The 26,585-nt window shown below is 41.8% G+C and overlaps 2 protein-coding genes across 6 annotated transcripts in view; one reads left to right on the top strand and one right to left on the bottom strand.

The window, feature by feature from the left end:
• Window positions 1-26,585, top strand: part of LOC120961629 (uncharacterized) — a 114,078-nt gene that overhangs the window by 49,493 nt on the left and 38,000 nt on the right. For 4 of the 5 annotated variants that reach the window (XM_040385512.2, XM_040385507.2, XM_040385506.2 and 1 more), the window contains exons 3-6: window positions 1,150-1,291; window positions 20,074-20,219; window positions 20,311-20,477; window positions 20,570-20,764. In XM_040385512.2, coding sequence (XP_040241446.2) covers window positions 1,150-1,291; window positions 20,074-20,219; window positions 20,311-20,477; window positions 20,570-20,764 — 650 coding nt within the window. The remainder of the gene's footprint in view (window positions 1-1,149; window positions 1,292-20,073; window positions 20,220-20,310; window positions 20,478-20,569; window positions 20,765-26,585) is intronic. The other variant, XM_040385510.2, reaches the window with a different exon arrangement.
• Window positions 2,113-2,958, bottom strand: LOC120961630 (cecropin-B1-like). The gene is made up of 2 exons (XM_040385514.2): window positions 2,726-2,958; window positions 2,113-2,592 (listed from the first exon to the last, which is right to left on the bottom strand). The coding sequence occupies exons 1-2, from the start codon at window positions 2,825-2,827 to the stop codon at window positions 2,491-2,493; spliced, it is 204 nt and encodes a 67-aa protein (XP_040241448.2). The 5' UTR covers window positions 2,828-2,958; the 3' UTR covers window positions 2,113-2,490.

Below are 26,585 nucleotides of genomic sequence, written 5' to 3'. Positions count from 1 at the left end.
TGATACGCTAGCTACAGGGAGTATACCGGCCATAAAGGAGCTTTAATGAAAGCTTTACTTCCACGAAAATGCTGAAGACTTAAATTAACGCTTTTTGCGTTGTCTTGTACACGTCGTTGGTTGGAAAATCGATGCAAACCTACCGCAACTGTGGGCCGATACCATGTCATTAAGCCATTAGTTTTAACGTTTTTGTGCTTATGAGAGAGATAAGGAAAGAGAGAGAGACTCTAGATTCGTCTCGCAACGTCGAGATTGAGGCCAAATTCATGGTGGCGAAGCCTTGTTGGTCACAGTGTACAACGCGTGGAACGGCGTAGGCGCTAATAGCGAAAATCATTGCCCCAGTAACTGTTAAATATATCCTTAGCCGATGGCCAAAATGTAACGATAGTGGAGAACATAAATACAGACATAAATGTTTTGGAATTATTAGACAATTTTCGTACCATTTTCGTGGAAGTCTATCGCTTTTCACTATTCGCTGTAAACCTTCTAGGAAGTTTAATGGGAAACATTTCGCTTACTGACTAGAGTGGTGTCTATTCTGAAAAGTCAGAAAGAACATATTTTGATGAAAATATTCGTTGCCTTTTGTTATCTAGAAGTTCCAACTTATATGGCTGTTTTAACCTCAACCTCCCTAACTAACCATTGAAAAGCTTTTTTTATGATTCTTGGAACTCGTCTAGCTCTGGCGTTAGCTAACATTAAGTAAGCTATATAGAATATTTAGTAGCTTTGTGAAGCATACCGTGCACAAGTTGCTTGTTTGTGTATTGTAAGGTTCATGGAAAGAGTAACACATTTCGTTTAAAATGAAAGAAACGAATGCATTTTATATCAGGTTATTAATCGACAAGCTCCCGATGATATGTTTCATTTGCAAATACATAATTAATATAATTATCAGCGGCCCAGTTCAAATGTAATTGATTCCTAGATGGATGTGTCATATTGCCACATTCACCATCGTACAAACACATCCTATACGTGTTCCCGCTGTACGTCAACGTTACAGTGTTGCCTTTCATTAACGTAGCGTTTTTAATTACCAGGTATCCACGACCAGCCACGACCCACGTGTATGTACACAATTTTACTAACTTTTACTTTACCCTCTCTTCTATTCCTTCACCCATGCTGCAGGTTCAATACCTACCGCGCCGGAAAACATTACCGTCACCTTCCTAACGCCCACATCGGTACGGGTCTCATGGCAAACCTCGATGGATCCACACACGATGCCAGTTGACAAATACGATGTCACGTACAAGCCGACCGACGCCAGGTAATCAGCAGATGAGTTGTCGCGTGTTGTGTTGAATGTTTTTCGCTCGAATACCGCTCGTAGACGGGTTTAGAATGCGTTACCGTTTGTATTCCTGTTTTCCGCTTACGTAGGTTGTTCGCGTACGACGCGTTTGGTGAAGTTTTTGCAACAGCACACGACGTAACATTAACGGCTGTGGTGCTGCTGTGAGATGCACCTTTCTCACGGCTCGGATGGCTTTGGTGCGTTGGTGCATTTGCAGATCCTTCCCCCTGAAAATTGTGACGCGTTTTGTTTTTGAAAATTGTGGTTGCTCGCTTTTGTAGCATGTTGTTTGTTTGTTTGTTTCTTTCTTTACACTCATTCGATCAAAAATTCTTACAATTTTGAATGTACGGTTGCAAGTCGTTTACAAGGAAGCATCAAAGCAGATAAAAAATTATAGATTATTTTTATTGAATTTTTGTTCTAAAAATGCCAACAGTGCAATCAAAAAAATTGGTTCACTTTTTGAAAGAATTTTAAAATAGTTTCTTTCCTTATTTTGAACCGAATCGTGCATCGGAGCGGTATTGCACTTACATTCGAGTACTTTTCTGTTATCGATAAGGTCTAAATTTTTTGAATACGTTTAAAATGTCATGAAAAAGCTTTAATAAAACAAAAATTTGCGTGTTCTTTGCTATGATTTAATATTAACAAACATTAAACTTTGATTTTATTCAGGTATTTCTGAAAGTGAAAATAATGTTCTTTGTACACATTCAACAAACGGAATAAATATTACAAGCCAGTCATCCAGTAGTAATTAAGGCCTAAATTGTTTTACACAAAACAACTGTAATTTTACAATCAATGCAAAATATTTATTAATTCTATTAGTACACTAAGTGTAATCCTACACAATAAATCCCCTTTTATTCCAATCCTGCAAACATATGTTACCAGTTTACATTTTTACTCATCTCAAACGCAATTTTGCTCCGGACAGGTTGTTTGTAAACCTTCCCATTTTTTTTCTTTTTGAAGAGGAAAGATAAAACCTCAAACCCAATATTGCTTCCAAATAATCTTCATCTCGCTGCGCAGGTTGCAAAGACAGTCCTTTGATGTTTGTGACGGTTGCAGGCTCAAAAACAGTCCAGCCAGGGACTTCAAACTGTCTCTCCATTTGCGAGCTTGTTGAACAAGCCTCCGAGCCACCGGGCTGTTCCTTGCTAACCCCTTTGACCGTTCTTCTTGTCACGCAAATCCTGTATACCCTGCAGTACGGGCACTACCTTTTCCACTGCGTGGAACACATTTTTGCCAACCTTTTCCTGCGCCCGCGATGAACGAGAGTGGAAAGAAACAGGGAAAGATAAAATGAAACAAATATACAGTGAGTAAATCAACAGCCCTTAGCTGAATGGGATAATGCCCGGCCGCTCGCTACCATGGCTAGTTGCTTACCAATTTTTTGCCAAACTTTTTCAGATGGCCCGCCTCGGCTTGACCACCGAACAGCAGCAGCGTGGCCAGCAGGACGATAACAAACAGCTTCGATACGTTCATTTTGAGGCTTTGGCAAACGATGCTTGTTGTTTTGCAGCTTCCTTTCAGTTCAGCTTAAACCCCGAGTGTGCAGCTGTCACTTTCCCGTTCGAGATGGAATCACTGTGAAGTTCAATTCGCGCGCTTCGTACCTTGGGGACTGATGTCGTTTCACCGGCAACTGGGCCGATTTTATACGTTCCAGCGGGGTCTGCGTTTGCCTTTGAAATTGTTTTACCACTTTTGCCCGGATGTCCGGAAGGCATACTTTCTCACACAGGCCCGATGAGCCTCGCCGATAACCTCCATTGCGCGCGGTCATACGCGGTTGTCGCCGGGCAATCGGTAGCATTGGCTCAATTCATGGACAGCAATAAGATCACGGTACGATAAGCGTAGCTCGCTAGACGACAACGGCGGTACTAATCGATTTATGGCACCCGAGACTTGGGGGAGATTTTGCTCCGATTTGTCACTGATTCTGTTATCGTACGGTGCAGCTCTAGATGTGTTTTGTTTCTTTATCGTTTCAATCGGATGTCTTTTGCCTAGAAATGACAATTAAAATCAGGGCTCTGTACAGATGATTTAATCGTGCGAGCCGTGCGATAAGCGCTCCTTTGAATCGTGCCAAAAGAATGAAATCATCATACGGTTTGAAAATGATTACGGAATGAAGAAACCGATAGAGTTCAGAGTTGAAGAAGACATGACATCAAATTAAAGATTAAAAATAAAGATTTGGATATTGAGAATCATCCATCATTTTAAACATCTAGATATCTGCTAGTATTCTCCATGGATTTTGTCTTCCTCTATTTGTCGTAACGTCCTACGAAGACATGTTGGCCTGTACTGGCTTTCAAGACCTATGGATTTTATATTAACACCGAGCAGCATATCATATTGCATACTCATATATTTACAAAGCTGCATAAAACTCAGATGAGCTTGCAATAATATTTACAATACATATCTTTCGAACTGTTTGAACACTGTCCATTCGTACATTAATAAATACATACACTTACTTCAACCAAACACAACTATTCGGTGAAGTGCGAATTTATCTGGAATTTACTTTCCACAATCAAACATTCAATCATCGAACAAAACCGAATCAATACATTTTGCCAGCATATTTCGCAATGGCACGAAGTCTGAAATTTTAACATACACAAAGGCATACTTGTAATTGGACTGGGTGCAAACATACTGTTTGCGAGCAGCACAAATTACGATTACAGCGTAGAAGCATATTTCATCAAAGCGATGGTGCCGCTGTTTACGTTTACAACCTGCAGCGGTTTGTTCGCGGTCCGTTACAAATACTTCACTCGACCGAAGCACGGTATTACATCGTGCTACATTTTGGGTGTGTGTTCGGAGCAAAATTATGCTGGATATTTAAAATGTATGGGTAACCATTAATCATGTACTTTGTATGAAAGTGGTTTTGAGGTTACAGGTAATACAATTTGCGTTTGCAATGCAATAATAAGTGTGTGTGTGTGTTTATTTAAAAAAGTATGAAATTCTAAAGAGATTATGTCAACTGGATAGGAATGCCTCTTTTTATGATTAAAACCTGTATTAACTCCTACAATTTCTACATAATCCTGAATTACAATTACTTTGTCTGTGTTGAATGGTAAAAAAACAATTCCACCTTTTCATCCTTTTGGCTCTATAGAGGATTGTTTTTAAATTGCGTTGCAACAGTGAATGGCAACAAAAAAACAGTACACCAAAGATTAACCTTTTGCCTTTTTCCCCTTTTATTTTAATAATTATTTAAGAGCAACCATCCACAACCTAATCACTCGTTGCTCCGGCCATAAATGCTAATTATTATTACTTAGCGCACATCTCCGGACCACCACAGCCACAGCAGCAGCAGCACCATCGCAAAGAAGTGCAACACTGACATAACCTACCCCTAAAGCCAATGTAACGATAATAGACGCCCATCGCTCCCAGTGATAAAGACTTTTTTATTCAAATTCAACTACGCAGCGCCGGGCGCATTATTTCTTCCATCCCCTTTTCGGATCCCGTTCGCCTTCGGAGCGGCCGACCGGGGGTGCTGAAAAGTGTCCTTAATTATGAAATCCCATTTCTACGCTGCTCGCAATTCTGCACTCGAATGACCTATTTGCAGCAGAGGAGTGAACCGATTTTCACTTTGCCTTATCTTACTCTTATGTTCATGGACTGCTTTCCTCTCCATTTTCCGTGCTTGCTGCGCAAAGAGATGCGAGCTTTATTTTAACTATTTTATATTTAAGCTCTTCTTCAAAGCTTCCCGTTTGTCTCTTGTCCCTTTTTTTCATGCGTTGCTTTTACGTTGACGTTAGATGTAAGCACATCAGACGGTAATCCATTTGCTATGGACACTTCTTTTTTTCCTGCCATTCGCTTTGGTTTTCACTCTAAGGTACGATGCTGCGTGTCGTACGGCAAGAAGCGCTTTGCTTTCATGTGATTCTTCTTGCTCTAGCGGAATGAGAGAAAAAAAGCATACCGAGCGATGCGTACAGAAACGCGTGTTGCCGTCTTACGGTCTTACATTTGCATATTTTCTGCTTCGCAGGCTCGCGTCGAGCGTTCGAAAGTGTATCTTACAACCAAATTGAAAACGCCTTTGGCTTTTGCATGCTTTAAAAATGGCTAAGCCCTGCAATCGATTTACTGTTCGTTTGGGTATGTGTGTGTGTATGTATCTTTGTGTGAATAAATATTACATCGTCGAGCAAATCGTACGCCGTGCCTGGTTGAGCCGGTTCAAGATTTTACGCTCGTGCTGCGGCTCGTAAACCGGGTTCGACTACCGTCGTGGGTTCAAGCGTCTTGCAAGCGAGCGGTGCGGCTTAGGCACAGAGTTTTACGACGCGGAGTTTTCATGCAACTCGGCGTAAAGCTCCCCAAACGATAGTAAACATTTTACCTCTACTCCCAATCCCACATAGCTCGCGGATGGCGTTAGAGTCGATAAATATTTAAATTTATTTAAAAGACTCAAAGTTTTAACAGTCGTTAACGGCAGTTACTAACTTTTGAACGATTTCGTTATTTCTGAAGTGTGCAGTATGCATTCAACCTTCAAGCATATTTGTCAAGCACACTAGCAGATCGTTAATGTTATGTTATGCCTACAAAATCTATCAATTGGAAAATTCAATTCGAGTTAATACCTGAATAAAACCACTTAAATTACGAAAATGAGTGAACATTTTCATTTAATTCATATCAAACTGACAATACACATTTCAATTCTTAATAAACCTTTGCATTGCCATTCTCGTGAACTTGCTTGCAACATTTTTCCTCAATTGGTTGACCATGTTATTGATTCCCAGTCATTTGGGAATGGGCAAATTTCGAAACCATGTATTCATCGTCTCACCATCCTTGCGGGTGGTAAACGCTACCACTGAACCGGCGCACAGTTCATGTGATGACACATTAGCAATTTACAACATTTATGCAAATGGCTATGAAACAATAATGGCTAGAACCGACAAAAGTACACTCACTTACACACATACAGCACACCGGATATGAACGCAATCTACACCAGTGACAACAAACGGGGGAGGACGGGAATGGAACACTGACCAGAACATGACCCTAATTGTACTTTGTAAAACGGGGCTGATTTGCCAACAGATGCTCGAAACGCGCGCTCGGTCCATGCTCGACTGACCGGTTGGACGGCAAATAGTGTCATTAAAAATCAATTAACATGCTGATTAAGTTTTCACATTTCGTTGGCCAGCGTTCAGTGTTGAAGAAAGTGACCTGGGCGCTTGGCCTGGATCAAAAGTTTCCGGCATTCGCTCGGTGGTCTAGCAAGAGCAATGAACTGAAGCAAATAGTGTAAAACACGCACGGTGCTAAACATAGCATGTGGCCATCTGTTGCCCAAGACTGGCGCAGAGCAAATATTGAGCAAACGTTTGTCAGGCTGTTGAATTATTGACACTGCTGTGGTGAACCAAAGCAAAGGAAGTATGGAAGAAAATGGAAATGTCTATCGCATGTAATTATTTTCATTTTTTTATTTTGAAGAACTTTTTTATAATCTTGAATTGAAAGTTTATTTAACTATTAAAATAATTTCAATTTTTAACCCTAACACACCTATTTTTGTCTGTAAGACAACATTTTTTTACTCTTGAAGGAATTATGCTAAATTTACAAGGATTGCTAGAAAAACTTCTTATGCGATTATGCGTATGCGAGAAACTTATGAAATTTAATAAATTTACAACACGTTGTTTACATCTCAAAAATCATACCAACTGTTTCCGCTCCATTTAAAACTTCCAAACAATTGCTATATTTTAAATTATTTTAATTAAATGATTAATTCTTCTCTTCTTCTATGTGTCTTAATGCCAGCCTGTACAGGTATTTTTTGGTACCAAACTGCCAGATAGCCTGTCCTTGCTACGGTGCATATGAGGCTTGAATAATTTTGAAGCACACAGTTTCAGTCATTACATAGAATTTTATAAAGAAAAGAATACACTAACAGTCTAATAGTGCTGCCCTAGAGACAAAATTTATATTTTAAAATTGGTGAGTTAGAGTCAAAATGTAATGGTCACTACTACAATAGGCAAACCTTTTAAAACACGATATGTTACTTCTTCAAAATGGGACTCAATTTCCAAACAACGAATAAGAATCTATTCGATCTTCAAAATAAATTCTGTCTCATACAGCACTGCTCTGATTCAATCAGACTCCCTCAAGCAAACTATTTTCGCACGCTTCTGGCCATCGTTGTGCCGTGCATATTCGCACGGTTTGCCAATCTAATAATCATAAATTGCCACTCACAAAAAATGTAGTGCTTTTAGCTATTGGCACGATCCACCCTGCTGCTGCTGACGGTCGACCACCATACGGGGAATGTTGTGCCATGTTATCATATTGCATTTTCCCTCAAACGGCACGTTCACCCACATGAAACGTCTTCATTGCCTTGGACTGGAAATGTTTGTATGCATGTGTGTGTGTGTGTGTGTGTGTGTGTGTGTGTGTGTGTGTGTGTGTGTGTGTGCAGTGTATTCTCTGTTGAATTTTTCTGTGGAAAACTCTCACCAAACAGCGCGATTCAATTGCTACCGCACAGGGACATGGCATCGGTAGTAATTGAATTTTGTTCCACCGGTGGGAACGTGTTCGAGCACCGAATGCACACCGGTGCATCAGCGATACGCACTTGACGCAAAAGTGGATGCATTCGTTTTGGTTTGTTTCGGCGAAGGGAATCAGAGGGAACGACCATGTGGTCGAACATGATACAATTTGGTTCCACGCATTAGGTGTGATTCTTTTGTTACGGAGAAACCGTACGGATCGAATAAAAACTATGAAGCAAAAAAGAAGCGCTGTAGAAAAATGTGGTCATTTCAATAAGTTTATCACAAGTAAATTGCTTATTAATTTGTCTCGCCTTTACACCATCAAATTGCATAAAAGCAATGCGATCAAAGCATAAAAGTCCTGTTCACGCCTGTCACGGAATAACATTCCCCTTCAAAGAACATCTAAGGCAGCAACAGAAAGCAGATGACAAAACAGGAATTTGCTTCAACTGTTCGAGGAATGTATATTCGCTGCATCTGCCGCCTATCAACTATGTGTGATATGCGATTGCTGCGAATGAAACTATTTACCCCGACCCCGAGCGTCCAATGAAATGGCTGCCATCATCAGTCCGCAGGGCGTAGCCGTAGGCTTGATTCGGTTCATTCCACCGAAAGCGTTCGTCAAGATGGCCGACTCTTTGCACACCGACTGAAGCTGTTTGGTCGTTATTCGGAGAATTTCTAGTTACATGCTAATGAAAATTCCACGAGCCGTGTACCGCCCGGCCAGCGACCATGCCTGTTCCCTGTTCCAGGTAATCAGCGACAGTTGAGTGTCTAGCAATTGCGGTACCGTCCTTTACGGGAATGGATCGAAGCAAGCAGAAGGGATTGTTTCAGCCATCGGTGACGGGTGGAAGAAATTAAATTAACATTATGTAGGCCCTGCGTTCTGGGTACGGATGATTTCATCAAGCTGCTTGGAAACAGAAGCGATCCGACACGCGGCAAGAGGCAAATCAGAAGCATGTTTTGATTTGAGGTATTTTTCTTTTGCATGAAACCGTCGTACACGGGCGAGACAAACGTTTGCTGTTTTTGTGACAAACTGTTTACTGTTCAATTTCGACAATTCGTTTTGCGTATCACGCGTCGTCCTGTGTGTGTTTGTTATTTATGGTAACTCCCTCCATGGCAACTCTGTGCGCTGTAAGAAAACACCATCGCACCCACGTGTGCTAAAAATAAAAGTTCATTTTTTTATTTTGGAATGTTTGTAATTAAATCACCAAAAATTCATATTCCAAGGGTTGAAAAATTTCTTCTAGTTTTGCTGCAACCGTCCTGTGATGATGTTATAGCTTTTTTGGATTGGCTCATGAGATTGAGACAATTTTAAGGACTTCCCGTACAGCACGTTTTTGTGGAATTTCGTATGAAAATTGCTCGTTTTTAGGAATTTAAAGTTATTTTATAAAAATTCTTAATTATGCTTTTGCATGTGAATAAGAAAAATGTCTTGAAAACCTTAATTATTTGAAACCTTTGCCATGAAATTGCCATTCTCAAGAATATTGAAATCTTGAAACTTTTGAGTAAAAGAAGGCGATTCGACGAAAGTGGACTGCTCAGAAACCTTTCAACTTTTCAACTTTCCAGAAACCTTTCATAGGAAAGAAAAGCTAGGTGTAATGATTTACTTCGTGATAAACTGAAAACCGATGTCAACTAAATTTACTTTACTTGTTACGCTTATTTAATAAAGCTTTATTTCAAGTTTATAAATATAACTCTTTTTTAATAAAAAAAAACTTTTTTATTATTTCTGGTAACTATGGAATCCTAAGACCTCCTGTTGTGCCCGACTCTGTTGCTGATTTAGGAATGATTTAACCTATTTCGTTACCTTGCAACCCGTCTGCTTTGAGTTTTGCAAACGACCCTACCAGTATGAATTGTACGAAGCAAAAAAAGCTTAAAGAAATAACATAGAAGATTAGAGCAATTTCTGTACTGAAATCAAGTGGTTGGCTTCATTTATTTATTTAAACAAAAAAACACATGGTCACTATATGTAGGCGACGAACGTACGTATTACATCCACCTTTGTCCTGATTTTTTTTTCTAATTTCACTTGTGTCCAGTGTGGAAAGGTAGTACCTGTAACAAGTCCGGCAGGCGAATGTGTAAAGGGCATAGTTATATAAGCAGCACTTCTGTAGCGATATGCAAATTTGTAATAGCATTTGGCGCACGTTAAGTGTCTGTTACGGTCAGTCTGGGTATGACATAAAAGTTCAAAGGTTATGATATTACAGAAAATGACAATGGAGAAGAAGAGCCCATTTTCTAGAAGAGCCTACAAGAGATGTTGAAGGCTAGGTTTAAAAATAAAAGTTAGTATTTAGTTTTATTCAGCAGGAATAAAGTTAGTACTAATAGTATAAAAGCACATGTATAGAGTGTATTTTATTCAGTGATACTGTTTTTTTTCCTCAAATTAAAATACCCAAAACCAAAAACGTCAATCAATCTGCAGCTAAAAATGTGGCATAATACCAAGGACTTACCGTTCAGCTCCCGCGTTTGAACGATGCGTTATCCTGCCGCTTTAATCCGCCTTGTCAACTTTCATAAGCATCGATAATGCAAGCGATAAATTTATTGCCCCATCCGACCTACATGCAATAAATAGGAAAATCCTACATCATCCTTCAATGGATGGTAGGCCGATATTAGACAGGCTTGGGGCGTGTTTCTTTTCAGGTTTTTTGTGTGTGTCTTGTTCTGGCTCTTTCTTTGGATCGTTTCTTTATTGCGCTGGTTTTTTTTTACTATCTGCTTGTAATAACGGTGAAAAAGAAATAATAATAATAATAATAAGACGTCCTCCCACTGTGATGCTGCTCGTGCCGTCGGCTCTTTATGTTGCGCACACAGGCCGTCACTAATCTATTCTAGCTTGTCCCCGAAAAAATGATGGACATGATGATGGCACAATGGCCATCATCTTGGACCATTACGGGTACCGCCCGCACTAGACCCACAGATCGGTAGAAAATCTATAGAAAATGTTTCCAAAAGCCTTGAAAGGTTAAAGAGAATGTATCTCTAGAGGAGAGCATGATACCGAGTGTGCATAGAACACTCTCGAGTACGGAGCGCGGAGGATGAAAAGCAGAAGCACAAGAAAATCTTGAAATCTCTCCTTTAAGCTGTTTGTAAACCGACTGTGAAATGAAGTTTCTGCTCAAAACGGAATGTGCACACTGTAGCATTAGCAATTTGGCTGTCTCGCCGGGGCGGAGTCGGCGTTGACTTCTTGGAAGATCATTCCAATCGGTCGGTTGTTCAGTCAACATGTCACTGCATAATGATGCCTTAACAAACACTTTGCTCAGTTTGAGTGTGTTTTTTTTTACATTTTGCCTTCCGTCGTGTCAACTTCAGCGCAGGCATTTAAATGTTACTTTCTTTTGGGTAAACTGTTACGATAAAGTCCCGGTGGGTCCAATCGATACGGTGACCTCGAAGAAAGTTACTCCTGAAAAAAACACACACACACCAACAAAAACATTGTGCTTACCATTTACTTCCACAACTTCCCTAAACCGATCGAGTGGAACAGTTTTCGGGGAAATCCAATAAGCTCGAAAAATTGACACCGACAGTGCTGCAAAACCCTTCCGTTTCCCGGTGACATTCTCGAGAAGCGGCTGAGCTTGGGAAGAAAAGTGCCGGCATAAACAGAACCGAGCACGGGAACGGGCATTCGATACCGTTCGGCTCAAACCGGTTCTAACTTTTGCTGCCCTACGGTAGCTTTGTTCAAGGGAAAGTTTTGATTGGATTAAATTCGGCCGCACCGTGTAAGACAAAATGGAGAATGAACGTAAACGCATCTTCAAAGTGCGAAACCAATTGAAGCGTGTAACTTTGTTAAGGACAGAACGAGTAATTTTTGGGTGAGTTTTGGGTGTGAAAATTGTGCCTCATGCAATATTTGGTGTCTCCTTGGGGCAAACAATTGCAGAGTTTTAAATATCTTACACGACATTAAAGATATCGTCAAATGACAAGCTAATGATTGTGATTGTCAAAGCCTTTCTCAGTGACAATAGATCAACTCTTATTTCACATTTTGCTCAGAGAGAAAACAATCATTTATACCACCAATTGACGTTTATTTGTTTAAAAATTTACAATCATGTAAATCGTTAAAAAGACAATACTTGAATTACGCTCATTAATCCCACCTCCCGCATCACACATCGCTGGGGCAACTTTATGGGACTGCTACAAGCTAAAGCACGGACGCGTCACAAAAAACAAGAAGGCAAGTGATAAAAGAACGTAGACTTATTGCAATAAAGAGCAACAATTCACTCTATCTAAGCGGGCGACGATGACAGCGCAGACAGTTAACTTTCCACCAACAACACCGCTAACAAGATCAGAAATCCTTTCTTGCTTCACCCAGCCGACCTCATTGAGCAGATGGGTGCCGCTAGTGCCCTTACTTTCTTTTCGGCAATAAACTGTCTTGCCCGTTGCTCTCAACCTTTCGGGTCTTCCGGGTGCGCACAGCACGTTTTATGCGGCATGGGCATACTCCCTTGGCCCACATTTTCCACTACGCATCCATATGGGTTGTGCGACTCAGCAAGAGACGCAAGACAAAAACGAACCTTCTGGCTAGACTGCTGCTGCAGCGACGGTAAAAGACACGGAAGAAGCAAACCCCTCACCAGTGGCCGAACAGCATCGATTGAAGAGGAAACTTAATATGCTTACATAAAAACTGTTGCCATCGTAGTGCTTGCTTCCTACCACACATACCGCAACGTTCGCTCTGTTCGTTTTTGTTGTCTTTCGTCTTCCTCTTTGTATGGGGCCCATTAATGACATGAACGAACGAGAGAGATGGAGCGATAAAGAATATGTCTTGAAATGGGAAAGAAAAAAAACAACTAAAATACAGCTACCATAACACCCATTTGCCAGTGTATTTCCCAGTGGACGCTGGCACCTCCCACCCAGAACCACCCATCGGTTTCCACTCCAGTGCTGACGAGCCCACCGCACCGGAAGTGACATGCAAACGCAATAATGACAGCAGACTGACAGGACAAAGACAAAGAAGCTTATCTGCATGCCGAGTACCACCACCAGCACCGACTCCACCACGTGGTCAACACGCGCCGAATTTGTTGCGTATGTTAAGCTACTATGTTGCTATTCGAGCAAACGAAAAAAAAACGAATAGAAAAAAAAGAAGACAACAATCACCATTCTCAGCCTAACAGGTTTTTCTTACTGCGCAGTAACGGACATTTCCCGCTCGTGTGTTAGCTTTCGGTGGGTGAATGCATCGTCAAATCTGTCTCCGGAAATTGGACTATGATCCATCTGTGTGTGTGTGTGTATGAGTGGGAGTAAATGTGTGTTTTTCTCTTTCTTTTTTCACCACAAACTGTCACGTCGGCTCGTGTCACATTAAGCGAAACGTTTTGATAGCCCAAATTCGCTCCTCTTTCCGCATTCGCGTCTCCTTACACACACACACACGCACAGTGGAGGGTGTAATTATAAACGCAACGGATCATCTTACACGTCTGCACCATTATACACGCAGCAAGGCAATTTTCACTACGCGTTAGCATATTCGAGCGTGTGGTGCTGGCGGTTACAATCAATTCCGGAAACCGTTTGTTATTGATTGTTTAGCGATCAGATTTCTTCCACGGTACGGAGTGCTCATAGCGCTTTATTTTTGTTCGAAATCGGTTGTAATGCAGGGATAGAAAAAGAGAGACGGTAACAGATACGCGATATTTTCCGACAGCAGTATCACTTTACGCGACGCGCCCAAAAGTACGCAGCACGAGCATGACAAATTGCATCATTTGCCGTTGACGATAATGTGCCACACGTGGGTTAGGTAAATTTACGATAGGATCGATTGTTATGGACTTACCGATACTGATGGCAGCTAAATAAATCTTTACCATTGGGGGGAAAAAATAGTACACCCAGATATTGCTATCATTTCGTTCTAAATGTCATGGTCGTGGTACGTTAGGTAAATGTCAATCAGCGTGATAAAAAAATCTTTTTCTTTGTTCATTCTTTCAAAGCATGATTGAACTCTAACGAGAGACAATCAAACCATCGTACTATTCTGAACAATAAAATTCAGTACGATCATAATTAAAGGTTATTAAGGTTATATTATTATGGTGTAATAGTTATCCTTGTGATTCTGGATTATCAAGCTTTATATTCTGACTTTTTGATTAATCTGTGTATTAATAATTTATTTTTATAAAAATTGTTTTAAAATAAATAATACTTATTCAATACATATAATAACCATTTGCTAATGGTATTTTCTTAATTAGTGTAAAAATTTATTCTAAAATTGTGTCAATTAATTCTCATGATTCCTTTGCTGATTCCATGGAGCCGCCCAGTTGATCCAAAATAACACATGGAGACGCCTAGTGGCTCGTAAAAAACAGGATTCTTCTCCATCTTCTTTGGCTATCGCTTGTGAGTTTGGCTTTCAATGTCTTATTGATTACCCGTAGCTGGATAGTCAGTTCATTGTATGGAGGCACGGTCCATTCAAGCTTGAGCCTATTATGGACAATAAACAGGATTATTAGCTTTAATTCAGAACAATTCCTCTAAAAATACTACACAACCCCAAAACGTTGCAAAAAATGAAAAATACTTTACATAATTCAAACAAAAACTGCATTATTATTATCATCCATTTCTTTAATACCCATCGAGGCTCGATCAGCTTATTTCCCTTTTTTTGTCACACAAATCAACAGCACGGTCGATTACGCTATCGACCCATCCAGCTTTAATGCGAATGCACATCAATCGATCGGTACCGTTCAGCGGGCGGTAGTAAAATCAAAAATTGGCGATCGTAATCTTCCACCCCACACTGTTGCCATCGGTTGCTGTACCATGATAAATTGAACGTAACTTATAATCCGCCCGCGTACAATGGAGGTGGAATGTTTGCCGTGCCCGTACCGTGCTACTGCTCATGTAATTTTTCTTCCCTCTCCTCTTCTGCCTTCTAACACACTAACACACTCATAACGCTAACTAAAAAAAAGCGTTCCAAAAGTTAACGCACTTACACGTACATTCTATCGGGGTGGTCGATCCGGCTCGAGACCAGCTTTTTGGTTAAAGAATAAGAGAGAAAGACTGAGAGAGAGAGAAAGAGAGAGAGAGAGAGAGAGAGAGAGAGAGAGAGAGAAGTAAAAAAAGTGTATGGAGCGACAGGTTCACATTGCTTTCCTGTCCAGTCGGCCAGTAATGTCGTCCATGCCATTGTTCTGGCGGGAAACCGGGGAAAAAGCAGACTGCAATGCACAGAACGCGAACACGATACGACACGGTTTCGAACTGGTCAAGAGCACCCACTCGCCCCGGTCGATGAGCTATTTTTGTTCCTTCCATCCACACCCCGCTCTGCACACACACACACACGCCTCCTTTGCGTAACCGCAAACTGTAGACCAGCCTTCATTCCCGCTCCCACGAATGCAATTCCAACACCCACCGCGCTCTCGTTCACCTCCTTCCACCTTTGGAAGCCACACTTCAGACCACTTTGCTTTCATGCCCGCAAAGCCTGCCACCAATGGACAAGGGGTTATGGCGTACCAAAGCGTAAGGAGTCCTCCGCACACACACACACACACACACCGATGACGCGAATGTGGTCGAGTGATAGAATTTATGTAAGCGCGCGCGACAGACGAACACACCGGCCTGGCCTACACTTGCTCGGGGACGGAAATCAGTTCTCGTCCTGTCGCTAACCGTTCCGGGCGCGCACACTGGCTGCTGGTGCTGCTGTCGCCGAACAACGGCAGTAATTGTGGGAGTCTAAAAAAGAGATCGAAAAAGAGTGTGTATGTGTGTGCATTAAGCTTGGTGGATGCGTTGGTTTAAATCAAATTAATTGCAACTACCAGTGCGCTTGGAAATTTGCGCCCAATTTGTGACCGTTCTGCAATGGAGTGAAAGTCGTGCGCACGTGGTGGACTAAGTTTGGCCTCGATTGTCTCCCAAAAGCAGGGGCCAAAAAAGCACAGAAAACGGGTAAAATAATTGGTGCTAGTTGTTCGTGTCGTGTGTGTGTGTTTTGTCGTAAAGAGTTATATTGCCCTTGTCATCCGGAAGCGTGATGGTTGAATTTTAAGTTCCGCTGAGCTGGTGCTTGCACGCTTCCGAGCCGCTGCTTCATTAGAACAAAACAGCTAGTTAACCTGACCAGAGCCTGAGGGGGGGGGGGGTTCGACCGTGTGTTTATCCTACGTTATGTAACGGAAACCATGCCGTGTCGGGGAGCAATTTTTGGAGCAGTTTATTAAGTTTGCGTGCACTTTTGCTTAGATAGCAGCACGGAGGTCACCTGCTTTTTGGAGCGGTGAATATTTAAGGTTTCCGTCGGGGGCTTGGTTGCGTTATCGAAAAGTGTTTTTTAGTTTTTTTTAAGGGAAACATTTCCATCGCAAAGATATCATGATTAAGGTAGTGCCGAAACACGTCCAGTTAAAATGAGACACACAGAAATACAGCCATTACTCTCGGCGGAGTCGTCCGATAAAACACGGCGACTGATGAAAATGAAACGTGTTCCAGAAAAAAAGCAACCATCCTTACCAACCCGTGAGCAGGAAAACGTTGCTGTCCATTCCACAGGAAGATGAGAGAGAGAGCGAAGGAAACCGTAGGGACATGACGAGGATAAGCGCACAACGGAAAAGTCACGAAACAGTGCTTTTGAAAACGAGCGCACGAAGAGCCGGTTTAATTATTCAAATGCCAAGCCCCATGGCCAAGTGATTCGAGCTCGTTTTGCTGCTGCCAGCCCATCCTGTTCCCCCTGCCAGCTAGGTGTGCCAGAGCCCCTTTGCCTGCCCTGTGACGGCGGTACAGGTCGGAAAATGAAACTCTCCCTCCCTGGGTTCGGTGCTAGTGGTTACAACATTTTCTGCAGCAATGTTTCTGTTGTTTTCCGTTCTGTGCTGAGCTTCATACACGGCGAGTTTTATTAATTCTTGACCTACCGTTGTGCACTGTCGGATGCGTTACACAGTCAACCTGCCACGCTTTTCCATTGTCTGCTGCAGGCCATAATGCATATGAAACAGTTGCATTTGGTTTGGGGTTTTGTTTCCCTTCAATTAATGGTTTGTTTAATGTCTGTGTGTGGTGTGTGTGTTTTTTATGCGCCTTCAATTTCCGCGGTGTAATTAATGGTAACCGAATGGTGTACGGTTGTATGTGTATGTGGATGATGAACAAGCCAAAAATGGTTTATCGTGAAACTCTTTTTTGATTTTATGTTTTTTTTTCCCATATATTTGAAAATTCCGTTTAACAAAGTATTCCTTTCAAAAGTTACCTAAAGTGTAAACACGTTCAGTTCTAACCATTAATTATCGAAAATTCTTGTGATAAATGTCAAATACGTGACATGCATTAATAATACTTCATAACAACGATGTTTCACTGAACTCAACGTTTGATTTAATATACCATTAATCACCTCACCATGCCTTCCTTTAAGCCTACCTTAGGATCGCTATCCTACCCCTTTCACAAGCTTCAAATGGTGACGTGAGAGCCAACGATTGCTAGGAAAGGTGTTCCTTTGCCGACAAACTACTCCTACGACGACTCTCTCACCTTTTCTGGCCCTCCAAAGCTCCAAGTGAAAGGTAGCTGTATCTCTACCCCTCTTTTTTCACCTCAACCTCACAACAAGCTCCTCCAACGAATCACACATTAAGCTTAGATTATCTGTCGTAAATAGGCAAAATTACTAACGCAAAGATTTATCGGCCCTCTATTACGATTCCGCCTTGTTTGACAACTCGTTCCCGCCGAAAGGAAACAGACGTTTGCAGAAAACTGAACCATCGAAATTTGCATAATTTTCACATAAATCCACTGTACCATGCCACCTGAAGCTATCTTTTCAATTATACCGCCAGCCGTGTGCTGGCAGCAGCAGTAGAGTGCGAACGTAAATTAATATTCATCGCACTCGGCCGGAATCCGATGCTTTAGATGTAATCTAAGCCAGTGAACGGTTCGTGCGGGAGAGTCGTCGTCCTTGTCCTTGGGTGTGGAAGTTTGCACAGCTCGTTTCTCGTGTCTTGCTGGTGGGAGTTAATGGTTTAGCTTACCGTATGACATCTGCTCGCTGTGATAAGCATCACAAACTACCGTGCGTCGCGCATCCACACTCTGCACTCTGTTGTAATGAAGTTTAATTATCCGCATGTCATGGCAGGGTAAAGATAATCTTGGCAACAACAATAACGTTAATTTTCAAATTTTAATCACGATAATGCAATAATTGAACAAGTCAAATCCATTGGTGTAAGAGGGGTTTGTTTCTGTCAATAAACTGCTATTTCAATTGACAAATCCATCCATGCGACACGCGTTACATTTCTACGCGGTGTACGTTGCCGGAAAATCCAACAATGAAATATTTGACCACATTTCACTCAATGCAAACCAACTAACCGGTTGGCCATCATAAACAGTTTTTGTGCTGGGATTATCGAACAATCAGAACAATATACAATCGAATTCATAGTTGCTTCGTCCCACCAATCCAACCATCTCAAACGCAAATCCATCCATTTGCATTTCGATGAAAACAATACGCAACGTGTGTTTGCAGCTGCATATGGAAATGCACTCTTTGTGTGCCTCTTCAGTGCATAATGAGGGGTTTGCTTTTGACTACAATCCGCAATTGCAATTGAAATCATTTTCACCTCACCTCACCCATTTCGATTGCGGTGGTGGGGTACAATCACAGCGGCTTTGCAAAATTGGACACGCTAATACGCTTCGACGGGGCATTACTGTCAGAGAAATCAGCTTCCCAAACCCGATCGATAGCGAATCGGTTGGTGGGCCATTGTGGCATTTGTTGCTGTTTTTGTGGCTGGAGTTTTTTTGTGACTGGAGTAGCTACCCCCCCCATTTGCTGTCAATCAGTGTTGCTGCAGTGAAGTGCTTTGCATTGCCAGTTTCAGCTTGCCGTGGGAAGCTTCTCATGATGGCACTCACAATGGTGAGGTGGAAAATCCATACCAGCTGCGCGGTTTGTGACGCGTGTGACCGATGGGTAAAATGCAAACTATGACAGTGAACTTTCAATCAAATGAAGTGAACTATACCGCGAACAAGGGTTGCAGTAATTGTAGCTTGTGTTTGCAAAGTATAGAGCTTAATATAAACAAAATTCGATGGAATAACATTTAAATTATTTGAAGTGGATATGAAGATCCTTTTTCTATTAGTAGTGTACTTACACCATCTTTAAACACATTATTTTAAGTCAACCGCAAATATAATTGCTTATATCCATAATTATAGTTATCTCCTTCCTATTAATACATTTTGTGAATGAATTGTAAATGAACATTCCACTATCAAAATTATCAATAATTTAACAAGTTTTTCGAATGTTGGATTACTTTTCTTAATTTACTCAGTGACCGGCAATCAACCATTCCCACCATCAAAGCATCCAAAGCCCTCCATTTATTTGCATTTATTAACCAATTTTCATTTTGTTAGTTATAGAACGTGCTCGAAGCATTCCATTCATCATCAGCTCAGCCAAGCTGACAGAGAAATGCTCCAAAACGCTCCCAACCCATCAAGCGCTCCTTGTCATTCGACAACCGACAAGGGACGCATGCAGTGCATGCCTTCGTGTAAACCGCGTCCCACGTGTGACGCGCTAGTATCGTTTTTGTTTTGTTTTTTTCCCCATTCAAAGGTTGTGTTTTGTGCAGTTATGTTGCAGTTGTTGATCTTACGTATCCGGTTGTTGTAAAACGTATCGTGTTCAGTTGTTGTTTTTTGTTTTGTTTTTTGATTCCCTCTCCATCCGTTATGTTGCGTATGCTCGTGCATCTTTGCGTATTGCGGTATGGAGCTTGTGCTTGTTTGCTGCATCCAGCGCGACTTCCGGGCTCGCTCCGGCCGAACCAGGAGGGGGCACGGTCGTCGGTCGCCTGCCTGCCTGCCTGTCAGCCCATCGTACATCCCGCAGCCATGGTTGACAAAACAAGATAATTGATGCATTTCAAGTTACAGGGTTGTCGTAGTGGTGGCCGGTAACCGGGACGCGGTGACGCTCGGAGGACTGACGCCGGACACGCAGTACCAGCTGACGGTGGCCGCCGTCTGGAACGGGAAGAAGTATCGCAGCCGCCCGATCGTATTCAGAACGCTGGGTAGGTAGACGTGGGGAAGAGTGGTGCCCGTTCTGTCGCTTTATCTTAATTAGCTAACCTCTGCCGTTCCCGTTTTTTTTTCGCCCGCCAGAGCCTCCAAGGACCTCGTACCAGCAGGACTCCGGTTCGCTGGTGGGTAGCAGTGGCCCGCCGAACTCACCTCATGCCGACACGGCGCCCTCGCTGAGTGGCATCGGCATCTTCACCGAAGAGTTCGGCAATATATCAGTTAACTCAACGTCCCGCGAACTTCCAACGGTAAGACAGCGCAGCTGCCCACACACACAAGCCCTTTTGTGCAAGTGTTTTTCATCTCACTTACGCTGCTTGGTTCGTTTTCCATTCCGCAGATCCGTGGTGTAGAAATCGGTATTGTAGTGTTAGTGTTAATAGTCTGGGCTGGTGCTATAGCTTTATTTTTTAATCGATGGGGTAAGATACGAATGTTGCTTCCATATCAACCGGACTACAAGCAGGAACAGCTGAAAGTTCCTGGCACTGGTGTCTGTGCCAATGGTACCTGCAACGGACAACATTCCCATCAGGTAGGACCGTCCAGCTCTACTTTCTATTTGCGTGTCTTCTGTTCGTTTCGTTTGGTTTCTTTCTTTGTCGTTCCGTTCGACTCACCTCACCTGCTATTCGACGAGAGAAAAAAAAAACAAACCGAGAGCCAGCCGTACGGTCCACCGTACCAGCGGAAGCTCGGTTGTGTTGACAGCGGACCAGCCTTCTTTTGTGTTGTACCATTTTTCCAACAATTTTCCACCCTTTTCTGGGTTCGCTGACCCGATCTTCCCCGTTATCTCTGTAGAGAGATCGTTTTCCAACAAAATCGTTTATCTCTTCCTCTACCATTCCCTCGTTCTCTCTCTTTCTCTACCTGTATCTCTGTCTCTCTCTCTGTCTCTCTCTCTGCCTCTCTATCGAATGTCTATTTTGATTAAATCCTTTCCGTATAGTATCTGTCTATCGATTTCCTACCCCAGTTCTACTGTTAGCAGTTTCACTCTCCCTTTAGTCATCCTTCTCTTTATACTACCTGATGCAAAACAAACACTACCACTAAGGACTTTTCGCGCCTACTATACACACAATTGCAACACACTACGGTCTGATACTATTCCAATTTCTGCCTACTACTCTTCTGCATCGGAATGAATGAGCCTTTCATCTCTTCGTCTCTCCCACTCCGCTCTCTCCTTCTCTCTGTCTCTCTTTCTGCCTGTTACTTAATCTCTACTATGAGTCACTCTCTTACACACACACACACACACATTCTGTCTATGGAAAAGACACCACGCAAAGCAAATGCCACTCTCCCTCTCTCTCTCTCTCTCTCTCTCTCTCTCTCTCTCTTCTTTTCTGTGTGTGTGTGTAAAATACTCTCCGCCATTTACCTCTTTTGCGACTGTTGGTTTTGGTTTGTTTTTGCACTAGTGATTTACTAAAAACAAATCCCTGCTCCTCTGGTCATCTAGTCTCTCTTACGCTGTGTGCGACTGAGCAACTTTAGAGTTTTTTTTGTCGGTATTGAGTTTTGTTTTTCACGGTGTGCTACATTTGGGCTTTCCGCATTTCCTTCCTGTGAATGCAGCACACCCTCTTAACAATTCGTTAGGGTTATCTAGTTTTTAATACTTTGTCTTTCACTCATTTCTGTCTTTCCGAACTATTTTTTGAGTTTGTTTTTGCCAACTGTTCCATAATCGCGCAACGATTTCATCTAGCACACAGCGATCCTCCTCTTTCAATTCTCGTTGGATTTCTAACTAGATTGGCAGTGGTTCTATATCTCTCTGGCAAATTTGATACATTTACATATTTGAAATCGTATCTCTATTGCCTTATCTGCAAAAAAACCAACTTGAAAGAGACATATATATGAAAAAAATTACCTTCTGCAATCACTATTACTTTGACTACTGAACGAAGCTCTTTTAAGTATTTAAAAATCACTCACTGGAATCGTTTGTGATGTTTAGTGGATAATGTATACCGTTGGTCCAAGTTATTCGTGTGCATCACAAAACTATTTCACAAAAATAGGTTTTTGGGAGCCTCAAATTTGTTGTTTAAATAAGTTGAGCGATGATTTTGAATCCTTATTTTAGGGGGTCCATCGAGTGCAAGGATAAACAAAAAAAAGGGTTACAAATGCATATGGATTTGAATTTTACCAATAAAGAGATAATATAAAAATGATTTTAAGTGAAAAATACTTACAGTAACGTAATATGTAACGAATATGTGTAAAGATTCCTATGCTCTCTAAATTAAACGATATTTTTCTTCCTAACTACCAAAACAACTCCCCCAAAATAATTTTATAAAAACCCCTTTCTTTATGAATGCAACGCTTTCAACCAACCCTCCCATCCGTTTTTACCCATGTTTTCTCTTCCTTTTCTTTCTTCTCTCTTCCAACCATCCCTGAACCATCGCTGCAACGCGAACACGAAACGCAACAACCCCAAAAAAAACCAAAACTAAAAACCATTACCGCAGGATTCCGAACCTGGACTGGAACGTTTCACCATGTTGCACTTTCAAGTAAAGCGATTCCTTTCTGCTACTATTTCAATATTACTACTACTACTACTTCTTGTCACCGTACTAGCTTGCCTGCGTTTGCCACCGTTTATTTTATGATTGGCTTTATACCACCTTTGGCCACGAGGCGCTACTGTTAGTTTTGTTCCACTGGCAATTATTTTTTCCGAATCTAATCGCCAACTGGCCTGTCCACCGTAAACACCCTTAAATCTACCAAAAAAAAAAAATATGATTACATCTTTTTGAGTGTTTCGGTTCTGTTTTTTTTGTTTCGTTTACTCGCCTTATTAATGAGAGTAAATATGTTGTTCTTTCTTTTCCACTCGTACGCGTACTGAATGCAAAACGTACGCTTTTGTTTTATTAAACCGTTTTGCACTCCTGAGCATATGTTCCGTTCCCGTTTTATCTAGTTTAAGTTTTTAAATTTGAGAATCTAACTAACGTCATGTTTCGTTCTCCAATCTATCAACACAAGTTTTTGTTGAAGGCTATTTTTAAAATTTGTTTGCTTTTCCACCGCAGTTTCAACAATTCCTCTCACTGTTACACCTGTTTTCAGTATTCGTCTTATAATATAAACGACTTTTAAATTAGAAATAACTATCACTTAATTAAACTGAACTAAAGTTATACCCTGCAATGACCCTTATGAGGCAGCCCCATTGATAAGAAATATTTGAAAATTTGTACAATTGGATTTAGTTGTTTCACCATTATTCAAGAGAATTGGCAAATTCCCACTAACAATGGAGGCGCCTGGTTATGGGTTTTTCTTATACATCGCATCCAGTTTTGTCCACCACCCCATTTATTACGCGTGTTATGTTACCTCCCTACTTCACCACTCGCTTCTTGTAGGTAGCTGTTGTTTGAATCATACCAAGTGAATACCATAACCAATCGTTTCTTCTTTACGAGGCAGCCGAGAAATGGGAATGCGAATAACCGTGTCTATGTGCTTTACTTTATAGACCCTGCGGCGTTGGATGTACATTGGTTGTGTTGGGAAACTTAAAGAACACACGAGTGTATGTAATACTTTCTATCAAGCAATACTTATTTTTCGTCCTCTTTCCCTTACTATATAATAGTAGTCGCTACACTAACAGTTGTACACAAACGTTTTTTGCTGGGATGTAAAGTTGCGGTGCAGTGTGCAGTGGCTTGCGTTTGAATTCCCTACTTGTGTTTATTTTTATTTTGTTGTACATATCTTGTAAAGATTTTCTCGCCAAGCACATTTGAAAGCTTCGCACACAAGATTGACGAATGATTTTGAAGTGTGTTAACTTTGATGCTTATATACCGTTGAACTTCTCCATTTTGAGTAATATTGTTTTTTTTATATTACCAATCACGAGAAATATGACAGGAATGCACAAATAAAAGCGAAATTGTATCTTCAATGCTCCAAAAGCTCTCGCTGCTCTAATCTCCTTATCGGCGAACAAGCTGTTTGCTTGCTCAGCTTTCTGACTGGAAATAATGCCACCCAGCTCGTTGCCTTCCAAAGCCCACTTCCGACCGCAAACCACAAAACTGCTCATGCAAAAACTCTTCCTCTCGAGCGAATGTAAGAATAACGAAGTGAACGGGAAAACCACCGAGAATGAAGATAAGAGAACAAAAAAAAAATCATCAGATTTTCCGCACATCATCGCACACTTTGGCAAAAGTTCGATTGGGCTAAAAATGAATAAAACTTCCATCGAAGGATTCTGGCTCTGGTAAGAGATTGCTTCACGTCCGGCGGGTAAGTTTGCCCGTACGGCGGACGGCTTTAACTGAAGAGAAGTTCCGTCGCAAAAGGAAACGTGTAAAGTGATCCTTTTTGTGTGTGTGCATGTGCCCGATGGCTCCCATCGAAACTGGCTGCTATTCGCTCGAAGCCTTCGCATCCTTTGTGGCGCTGGACTACGCGTAGCGATTTTCTGCGAAACCGTTGGTAAAAGCCAACAAACAAAACCAACTTTTATCCCGCGTGGTATCATAACTTAGCATAAGCAATCGGTAACCCCTTACGGTGCACTGTCGGATCTCGTTCTATGCCGTCGCGCGGGAAAACTTTGCAGCACCGGGCTGCGTTGGTTACCGTTCGGCTTCGGTGGATTCATTTTGACACGCTCCGCGGTTTGTATGCGGTTACCATGCCATGGGTCGTACGAAACATAAATCGATTCCTCACATTCGACATACTCGACTGCAGGTCGAAGCATCCCAAAAACAGAGCCCCGAGCATTGGCGAGCTTGAAGGTGAGAAAATCCGGTCGGATTGTGCCGGTACCCTCATCGAAGGATAAACTTGCGACTTGCCTGTATGAGAGGAAAAATGACAACAAAACATAAAGCTAAAGCTTTAAAAAAATCCCCTCCGCACGAGACTTTAGCCTGCAGCGATTTATCACGTGATTAAGCGATCCTTAAATGCTTTATCATTGCTCAACACAGCCGATGCTGGTGTGTGCATATTTGCCCACGAGCGTTCGAGGTTGCGAGCGCTTATCGAGTATCGGCGGAAAAATAAATGATTCTCTTGCCTTATCCCCATGAAATGTCAATTTTATTGAACTGGATACATTTGTTGTCGATTTTTTGCTGCATTCTCTGTCGCTCCTTTGTCGCTGCTCTTCCCTCGACCACTTGACAACATCCCCATGAATTATAGCTGGCACGTAGCCGCCTACACGGCACAATGGGAGCAGCCTTTTGAGACGTGCAAGTTTTCGGCCAACCCACCAGAGCAAAGCGCTCTTTATCGCTCATAATTGAGGTGATTTGTCTTTGGTGGTTTGTGGGTGGTTCGTTTCGCAGCGCGACAAAACAGTGTGCATGATATATTGACGGCAGGCTCGTGGAGCGTTTGACTTTCATCTTCGTATACCTCTTCTGCACGCTTAACAAAGTCACCAGACGGCAACGATGATAAAGCAGATCCAATTATTGTGATTACTGCGTGGTTTGTGATTGGAAGCAGTGGAAGGTTATTAGCTGATATGTGAAGTTTTGGTGTGTTAAGAATGATTAAATAATTAAATAATAGAAGAATGAAGGGGTATTCATAACGTCAATATGAAATCGATCCCATCTTTCTTGATTAAGACATTTTTATAACAGTTTCTTAAACCCATAATAGGCATAAAGCAAGAAATCTCTTCTTCCATTGGCAAAAATCATTTGGTTTAAATGGTTTCAACGTTTGCTTGTTTTCAAGCCGTACTAGCTCTCCAACGTATGCTTAACAACATCAAGTGATTCAACTTTAAAATCTTCATTATTTTCCTTAATGAACATACCATACTTATCGACGGATAATCTGCTTACCCTCGGAGCCCAAACGAAGATTTATCCTTATTGGCCTCTCAGAAGAAAAAAACTCGGATTCTGGGATCAGCCACCGCCTGAGGAGAAGATTGATGGAGACCGTTCGTTAGAAAATCACAACATTTCGACCTTTTTTCACGATACACAATTGCATTTACCCACCAAGCGCCAGAGCAACCGTCCACTGCTGACCAATGTAGGTTCTTTTCCTTTGTGCAAAGAGCAACAGCACCATCTCGTGCACACACACACACACACATACGGTGAGCAAAACCATTCGGAATGAATGCTAACGATCGGCATAATCGAATTCAAATTCGAGCAAAATTATTTAAATTGCTCACCGACGAACGTACCGGCTCGTTGGAGCCAGCTGGTGTTTGTCGCGTCTAACTAACAGCAGTGTGAGCAGTGTATGTTTGTGAGCTTCGATACTTGAATCCCTCGGTTTTATCACACAAACACTCACAAAAACGAACGCGCTAC

This window comes from Anopheles coluzzii, chromosome 2 (assembly GCF_943734685.1).
Source record: "Anopheles coluzzii chromosome 2, AcolN3, whole genome shotgun sequence".
In the NCBI taxonomy this organism is placed as follows: domain Eukaryota; kingdom Metazoa; phylum Arthropoda; class Insecta; order Diptera; family Culicidae; genus Anopheles; species Anopheles coluzzii.
This window is presented reverse-complemented; position numbering and strand designations above follow the sequence as displayed.

Coding starts and splice junctions, on each gene's coding strand:
- LOC120961630 (XM_040385514.2), bottom strand. CDS start 2,827: ATGAACGTATCGAAGCTGTTTGTTATCGTCCTGCTGGCCACGCTGCTG. Junction 2,593..2,725: donor AAAAGTTTGGCAAAAAATTG/GTAAGCAACTAG, acceptor TCGCGGGCGCAG/GAAAAGGTTGGCAAAAATGT.